General features: G+C 40.4%; 1 protein-coding gene across 1 annotated transcript; it reads right to left on the bottom strand.

The window, feature by feature from the left end:
* Positions 1-6,946: 6,946 nt before the first annotated feature.
* On the bottom strand, positions 6,947-9,042 carry LOC138902492 (uncharacterized). Its single transcript, XM_070190363.1, has 3 exons — positions 8,686-9,042; positions 7,621-7,756; positions 6,947-7,218 (listed from the first exon to the last, which is right to left on the bottom strand). Exons 1-3 carry the CDS (start codon positions 9,040-9,042, stop codon positions 6,947-6,949), a joined length of 765 nt encoding a protein of 254 aa, XP_070046464.1.
* Between the last annotated feature and the right edge of the window lie 239 nt (positions 9,043-9,281).

The following is a 9,281-nucleotide window of genomic DNA, read 5'->3' as shown; positions in this document are numbered from 1 at the left end:
ACATAAGTGTTGCATTAAATAATATGGTAACAGTTAAGAACCGTTGTATAAACAATATAGTAACGGTTTTAAACCGTTCCAATTGGAAAAATAATCGTTCCAACAGAGAAAGGGAAAATCGTTGTGATAAACGTATCTATAATCACGGTGATGCAAATCGTTGCAAGAACCGTTCCTATAAACCTATGGGCATGTGGACTGTTGGAATGTGCTGTAAACTGTTCCAATATCTCTATGGCAACGGTTTAACAGTCTGTGGGAATAGTTTTTCATGCGTTACTGTAGACCAATATTTCAGTAGTGACATGAAAACCATCAGAAATTTTCACTAAACCAACTAGCCAAACTAGTTTTTGGTGAAGCTCAAGTTGCTCCTCTCTTTTGTTACTAAACCTATTTTTACACTAGACAACTATTAGTGTTTTCTTCATATATTCTTTTATAGAGCTCCATTTTAAGTGATCCAAACTTTGCTGGAAAGATATTTCATAGATCTATAACTCTTATTCTGACACTAAAACCTAATTTTGCTTTTATTTATCCGAACAGGAATGATAAAGTACATGATAGGTGCTGCCCAAATTTTCTATTTTACAAACCCTTCTTGTACTACTGTTAGTATTTTAAGCATAACTCTTTTTATGAAACTGTTATTTGGGTGATTCAAGACTCCCCAGAACCCTTAGATATATATCTAAACTTTCATGAAGACCATAAAGTCTATTTCTTTCGCTTACAACTTCAATACTTAGCCACAACACAAGACAATGGTACTGTCCAAAATTTCTGTTTCAAATATTTAGTGTACTTTTCACCAATATCATGTTTAGTTCGACATGCTGAAGTTACTGATCTTATATAGATATTTGATTATGTATTTAAGGTATATATACCCTTGTAAAATCTAGGGAAAGTGTTTGAAGAAGTGAGCGGATTTGGTTGATCTATGGTGTAGACTATTCGAACGTCCTCAAGTTGTGGTTGAATTATTTTATTATAAAATAGCAAAGTTTGTGTATAAATTTTTACTTTTTGGAATGTATTGAAATAACTTGAGATTTGGTTTCTCTTGTCTTTAATTTATATCATTGTATACATGTTATATCATGTATTGTAAGATATTTGCTAAATCGCCCATTTGTACGGATTGCTTGATCATTTTGCATCCTTGTTGGGACTTTGTCCTTCTTGTTGTAGTGACTTTGTCACTCATCTCGGCATGCCTCTTGATTCGGATCCTTTGTCATCTTGACTTTGGATTTGTGATTCATCTTTAATTATGGAACTTTCCAGTGTTAAATACAAACTAGAAATCCACTTTTAATATGCTTCTTTATTCTCTTGACTATTGGGTTTCGACCCTACTTGATTTGGGACTTCGGTCCATCTTGATATATGATTATGTTTAGTGAGATGGCATGACGTACATATTTGATGAGAATAGATATTTGGAAAACTCTCTTGGATTGATAGTATATGCTTTGTTGACAATTGAATCTTAAACATTGTTATTAATATTTGAAAATACTTCAAATACTTTTGATATATTTGTTTAGTTGCTTTAAATTTATGTTTCACTTGAGATACCTATGACTAAAATGGGGAATTGGAGAATGTAATGACTCCAAGTCAAAAGTTTATACTCCATTAAGCTTTATGCTTAGCAATAATTATTTTCTATCTTAGGTAATATGCGAGAAGAGATTAGAAGAAGGCCTTTTGGAGTAGACTTTTCAGGAGCTTTTGTGGAGATCACATTTACATATGCACCTAGGTTTTGTATAAATTTGAGACTTATACAAGATCTATATGTCACACTTATGTATGTCACGCCCCAACCTCGGGGAGAGCGACCGGCGCTCAACCGAGTGGACCCGGTCGAGCAAGCCTACTAGACACTATCTACCCGACTCATCTATGATCCAGAGAAGGCATGCTCTCATTAGTTAGGTAGTAGAAAGTTCATACATATATACATTACTAAGTCGTTTCATTTTGTTACATCATTGTTAAGTTTCAAAATACATACATCCTTATGACTGAGTGGGACAAGAGCCCAAAATACAACATGATCTGTTTACCTTTCTAACACCCATATACAACCCACATAGTATCTACGGAGCCTCTAAAGATACAAAAGAGAGTAAAGATGGTGTCGGCAACAAGGCCCCGACTATACCTCAAAAAGTGACCACAATATAAATAAAAGGTACAATACATGACCCAGGAATGAAATGGGTCTCACCGAGTCCACTAAGAAGAGGATGCGGCACTATCTATGATCAACACTGTCTGCTATAGAACCACTTGCATCCATTTAAAGATGTAGCGCCCCCGATAAAAGGGACGTTAGTACTGTCGAATAGTACTAGTATGTAAAACTAAAACACTGTCTCAATAGAATGAATAATAATACAGGGGAAAACAGTCAAGAATGCAATACGGGCTTTAAATAACACTAAAACATCAAGTTAAGGATCACATAGATTTTCAAGTCGATTTCCACGTTATTAGGTTGGGTGATCTTTAGTGCTGATATTCCACAATTCACAATACCACCGTATTCTTACACAGAGTCCGATCACGACCCGATTGGCTAGGTCATCTCACTTGTGACATCAACCATAACCACAATTTCGATAATCATTTTCAGCACAGTCACCACTATGTGTGCGGCATGGCGTTCGATCACGGCCCGATCGGCTAGGCCGTCTCACCCAAGACATCACCTCTTTCAGTCAATCATCTCACACTATACGTCTTTCATATCTTTTCGATTCATTGGAACTTGTGATCACGATTACAAAGTCATTCTTGGCACTTGGCCGTATTTCATAGTTCCAGTTTCCTTTTCCACATTCAAATATCATTATCATTATCAATAACAATAGAGCTTCCCATTCAAGACATTAAATTCACATATGAGTAATTTGGGAAATCTTAGGCACATAAAGACATTTCATACAATTTGGCATAACAACATTTATTTCGATCTTGACATGAAGTCTTAACATTTCTAACACATATTTCACATTTTGAACACATCCTCAAATGGCAAGATGACATGATGAAGAATTTAGAATAAATATTGAACATACATCCTTCAACACAACCACATTTAGGAATAGCCGATTCAATAATGATCAAGGACTTACTCCAATTACATGAACACCGTGGGATTCGATTCTAAGAAGAAGGGGGTTTAGCGAGCATACCTCAATTGAGCTTCCTTTAAACTCTAAAACATTCTGAAATTCTTAGCACTTCGATTTATTTTAGAAATATAAAATATTGAATCAAAATTAGGAGGATGATCATAGTTCTAGGTCATTTGAGCATTTTATCAAACACTATGTGTGTATTAAGGTTCCATGGCCCTTTTATGAAAGGCTTCACCATACCACACCCCATTCTTTTCTATCTTTAACTAACAACCTCCCCACGTACCTTAAGAATACATGCATGCAAGGTAATCACTCTCATCCCCATGAACTACCTTACTAATTGCCCATTCTAGTTATATTTTGAATTTAAGAGCTTGGTGATAGAATCTTACCTCTTAGGATGAAGACCTAGGGTGCTTCTCTTGATAATCTTCAAAGGTTTAAGCAAGAATTGAAGAGAAATTTTGATGAGGATCACTTTATCCCTCTAGGGATCTTTCTCTCACTCCAAAGATATCAGAAATTATCTCAAAATGGTCTATGGGATGTGTTTTAATGGAATAGGGTCGGGTTTAGAAACCCCAAAAATGAAGCTGCAAAACAGGTTCTGTGGACGCATATGCAACCGCATAATGATTATGCAGTCCACGAAATGAACGCGAAAGGTGGCTCTGGGAACTAGGCTGGACTGCTTCACTCTACGGTCGTTATGCGGCCCACAGACCTATTCTGCGGTCGCATAATGCGCCGCAGAACCTCCCTACTTCTGCCCAACATTTTCCTTCAACTCCCCAGGCACTGTTCAATCTAGAAATTTGAAACCGCGGCGAGCTTGCGAGCCGCGAAGAATTTCTACTACTATTAACCTCTACCCCTACTTCGGCATCACGGAATCCGGGTTTTTAGGAAAATTATTACGGGACCTTACATATTAGCTTCTTCCGAAGACTAACAAGACTTCCTAATTGAATTGTCCCTAAAACATTTAAGAGATTAAGCACACCCGAATATGACTACAAGTAGTTCAAACCTATCCCTAAGTAGAATCTATAAAGTGAGGGTTAACGCCTCAAGTTCTTGTTAATTAATCTTTCCCAAACATAAATTATCTTTTAGAAAATCAATTCGAAGTTAGTGGGTGAGTCCTAGGGTTAGCTAATCCCTTTGGAAACATTAAAGAACAAGAATAATTAAAAACATAATAACTCACTTCATAATAAATAAAAATCGTTCAATTTCGGGGCCTTACTTCGGCATCACGAAATCTGGGTTTTTAGGAAACATTTTACGGGGCCTTACATCCTCTCCCACTTAAGATCATTCATCCTCGAATGAGGGTCAAGGTTCACTATTAACATCTTATGCAACTTAGTTTTCATACCACACACCAGCAACCCCAAATTTGACTAACTCCCTAAATTTCTGAAAATTTTGCCAGAGTTTCCCCTGTAACAAGGCCTATCCACCTGTCAGAGAGACCTAGAAACACATCCTTAAAACATATTCATAAACCAATAACATAACAACACCAACCGTGGCCACACATATAATACGTTACCAGAAAGGAATGCCCTTAACGTCAATTTGTTCAAATGATACATAATTCATAGAAGGTAACCCTTAGAATTTTCATAGAACACAACTTAATAAATACATGGCTATTCAAACAAATAAGGATACTTTCTCTTCATTTCTTCCTCGACCTCCCAAGTAGCCTCTTCAACTTGTTGGTTTCGCCATAGCACTTTCACAGAGACAATTTCTTTATTTCTCAACTTTCGGACTTGCCTATCAAGAATGGCAACTAAAATTTCTTCATATGACATTTATTCATTAACCTCAATGGCCTCAACCGGCACAATAGCTGACGGATCTCCAACTGCCTTCTTCAACACAGACATATGGAACACCGGGTGCACTAGTGATATCTCTGGTGGTAGCTCAAGCTTGTATGCCACCTCACCGATCCTATGAATGATTCTGTAAGGTCCGACATACCTCAGACTCAATTTCCCTTTCTTACCAAATCACATTACACCTTTCATGGGGGAAATTTTCAAGAATACTCAATCATCTTCCTTGAACTCCAAATCCCTACGACGAACATCTGAATAGGACTTCTGACGACTCTGAGCAGTCTTCAACCGCTCCTTAATGATCTTAACTTTTCCCATAGCCTGATGCATGAGGTCTGGCCCTAACAACTCTGCTTCCCCAATTTCGAACCACCCAATGGGAGATCTACATCTCCTACCATATAATGCCTCAAATGGTGCCATATGAATACTAGCATAAAAGTTGTTGTTATAAGCAAACTCTACGAGTGGCAAATGATCATCCCAGATACCCTTGAAATCAAGAACACACGCACGCAACATGTCCTCAAGCATCTGAATAGTCCGCTCTGCTTGCCCGTCAGTCTGTGGATGGAAGGTTGTACTAAGATTCACCTGAGTACCCAAATCTTGCTGAAATTGCTTCCAAATATTTGCTGTGAACTGGGCCCATCTATCGGAGATGATAAAAATCAGAGTGCCATGCTGCCTGACTATTTTCTTGATATATAACTGAGCATACTGTTCCACTGTGTTGGTAGATTTAACTGGCAAGAAATGTGCTGATTTTGTGAGCCGATCAACAATCATCCAAATTGAGTCTAACTTGCGCGGAGTGCGAGTTAATCCTACCACAAAGTCCATATTAATCAATTTCCACTTTCACATTGGAATTTCTATATTTCGTGGCAACCCACTAGGCCGTTGGTGTTTGGCCTTTACTTGCTGACAGTTCAGACACCTTGACACAAAGTCCGCCACATTCCTTTTCATGTCATTCCACCAATAAACTTCCTTGAGATCATGATACATCTTCGTAGAACTTGGGTGCATGGAATACCTAGAAGTGTGAGCCTCAGTCATGATTCTTTCTCGGAGATCATCTACGTTTGGAATGCATAGCCACCCTTGGTACCTTAGTGTACCATCATCCATGCCAAGATTAAAAGCCATTGTTTTATGTTTCTGAATCCCCTCCTTCTGTTGTACCAAAAATGGATCGTTGTATTGCCTCTCTTTGAGTTCCACAACAAGCGACGATTCCACTCTATTTTATAAAATTACTCCTCCTTCATTAGAGTCAACAAGACGAACTCCCAAACTAGCCAATTGATGAAGCCTTTGACATACCTCCAAGTGTGCCAAACTAAACATAGATTTCCGGCTAAGAGCATCCGCCACAACATTAGCTTTCCTGGGGTGATACAGAATATCGATGTCGTAATCCTTGAGTAACTCAAGCCATCTTCTATGCCTCAGATTCAACTCCTTTTGCTTGAAAATATGTTGGAGACTCTTGTGGTCCATGAATACATCCACATGGACCCTATACAAATAATGACGCCAAATCTTCAATGCAAAAACCACCGTCGCAAGTTCTAAGTCATGAGTTGGATAGTTCTTTTCATGATTCTTGAGTTTCCTAGAAGCATACGCTATAATCTTGCCGTGTTACATTAATACAAACCCAAGACCAATTCTTGAAGCATCACAATATACCACAAATTCATCTGTGCCCTATGGTAGGGTCAACACCGGCAGCGTAGTCAGTCTTGATTCCAACTCCTGGAAGCTCCTTTCACAAGCATCAGACCATTGGAACTTAACCGCTTTCTGAGTCAATTTAGTCAACGGAGACGCAAGAGTATAGAACCCCTCCATACACTTACTGTAATACCCTGCTAAGCCCAAGAAACTGCGAATCTCGGTTGGCGTTGTAGGTCTAGGTCAATTCTCCACCACTGCAATCTTTAGTGGATCAACCTTAATCCCCTCTCTAGAGACAACATGACCCAAGAATGTGATAGACTCGAGCCAAAATTCACATTTTGAAAATTTTGCATACAATTGGTGCTGATGAAGAGTCTGCAACACTGCCCTGAGATGATCGGCACGGTCCTCCTGACCTCGTGAATACACAAGAATATCGTCGATGAACACTACCACAAAGGAGTCAAGGAAAGGCTTGAAAACCTGATTCATAAGATCCGTGAAAGATGCTGGGGCATTTGTTAGCCCAAAAGACATTATCAGAAATTCAAAGTGCCCATACAGGATCCTGAAAGCTGTTTTCAGAATATCCTGCTCCCTGATTTTTAATTGGTGGTACCCGAACCGCAAATCAATTTCGAAGAATTACCTAGCACCCTGTAACTGATCAAACAAATCATCTATTCTTGGTAATGGGTATTTGTTTTTGATTCTGACTTTGTTAAGCTACCGGTAGTCAACACACATCCTCAGTGATCCATCTTTCTTCCTCATAAAGAGAACCGATGCGCCCCATGGTGACACACTCGGTCGGATGAAACCCTTCTCTAACAAATCCTTCAATTTTTCCTTTAGCTCCTTTAATTCTATTGGTGCCATTCTGTAGGGTGGAATAGATATAGGATGCGTGCCTGGCATCACATTAATCCCAAAATCAATCTCCCTGTCTGGTGGGATTCCAGGGAGTTCATCAGGAAGGACTTCCGGAAATTCATTCACAACAGGAACAAACTTAAGTGTAGGCACCTCAGCATCGGTGTCCGTAACCTGGACCAAATGATAGATACACCCCTTATTAATCATCTTTGTGGCCTTAAGGTAAGAAATAAACCTACGCTTTGGCATCACATTATCCCCCTTCCACTCAATAACTGGCCCATTTGGAAATTCAAACCTCACCGTCCTAGTTCGGCAATCGAGCTTGGCAAACATGAATAAAGCCAATCCATTCCCATAATTACATCAAAATCAACATCCCCAATTCAATGAGATTGGCCATGGTGTCCCTACCACGTACCATGACAATACAATCCCTATAAACCCGTACGGCCATAATAGACTCCCCAACAGGAGTAGATACAGAGAACGGCTCATGAAGCTGTTCTGGTTCTATCCCAAATTCCATAGCAACATAAGGGGTAACATAGGACAATGTGGAACCAGGATCAATAAGAGAATATACATCATGAGTTTGGACAGTCAATATACCTGTCACAACATCTGTAGAAGCCTCTTCTCTCTGGCGACCACTAATAGCATAGAAATAACTGGGTCATCCTGAACTCTGCGCACCACCCATAGATGCACCACGCCTTGCTGGTGCCGGAGTGCCTCGACCTGGAAGGGGTGCTGAAGATGTAGAAGCTGCAGAACTGGATGGCTGTGTTGTGCCACTTCCCGCACCCTGGCGGGATAAATGACACTCCCTCTGAATATGTCTCCTCAATCCGCACTCGTTACCTATTGGTAAGTCCATATAGCAGATCCCCAAGTGCATATTCCCACACCTAGGGCATGAGGGCCTCCGCTGCTGCTGGAATCTCCCTCCTGATCGGCCCTGCTGGTGGGGTCCCCTGCTGCGCAGATTGGGCCTGAAATGACTCCCTTACTGCTGACTGGGCATAGCTGGCAGGGCACTGCTTGAATACTGAGCAACAGACTGGGATGGCCATGATGACCCTCCCCTAAAAGCTGACCTTCCCCCACCAAATGACTCCCCCAAAGTTGCCCGTGGTCCGGGCCTTGCTGGTACCCTCTCGCTCCATTTTGTTCTTCAACTTACGGTTCTCTATAACTTGAGAAAATGCTACCACCTTCCCATAGTTCATATCTGAATTCAAGGTAGTTTTAACAGCCTCATTGATAACCAAGGGGCTAAGGCCCTGCACGAACCGGCGCACTCTAGCCTCAATAGTAGGCAACATGAGAATGACATATTTAGACAGACACGCGAACTCCATGTAATACTCCCACACACTCTTACTTCCTTGCTTAAGGTTCTCAAACTCCGCGGCACGAGCGACCCTTGTCTCAGATGGCAAGAAATGGTCCATGAAAGCTTGAGCAAACTCACTCCACCTCGCTGGAGGGCTCCCCTCCTCCCGAGAGTCCTCCTACAGCTCAAACCAAGAATAAGCCACCCCTTTCAGGTGGTAGGCGGCCAACTCCTCTCCCTCCGTCTCAGTAGCGCGCATAACCCGGAGAGTCTTATGTATCTCATCAATGAAGTTTTGTGGGTCCTCCTAGGGATTAGCACTCGTGAACACCGGAGATTCCAACTGAAGAAACTTGT

Source organism: Nicotiana tomentosiformis, chromosome 12, assembly GCF_000390325.3.
Source record: "Nicotiana tomentosiformis chromosome 12, ASM39032v3, whole genome shotgun sequence".
Taxonomy (NCBI): Eukaryota; Viridiplantae; Streptophyta; class Magnoliopsida; order Solanales; family Solanaceae; genus Nicotiana; species Nicotiana tomentosiformis.
The sequence above is the reverse complement of the archived record's forward strand: the minus strand, read 5'-3'. Positions and strand labels throughout refer to the sequence as shown.

Excerpts from the sequence above, each read along its gene's own strand:
- LOC138902492 (XM_070190363.1), bottom strand. The coding sequence starts at position 9,042 with ATGGACCATTTCTTGCCATCTGAGACAAGGGTCGCTCGTGCCGCGGAG. Across the intron at positions 7,757-8,685 it reads GAGTCATTTGGTGGGGGAAG|GTTACGGACACCGATGCTGA; the intron begins GTCAGCTTTTAG and ends CATTTGGTCCAG. Across the intron at positions 7,219-7,620 it reads TGGGATTAATGTGATGCCAG|CATCTTTCACGGATCTTATG; the intron begins GCACGCATCCTA and ends CAAATGCCCCAG.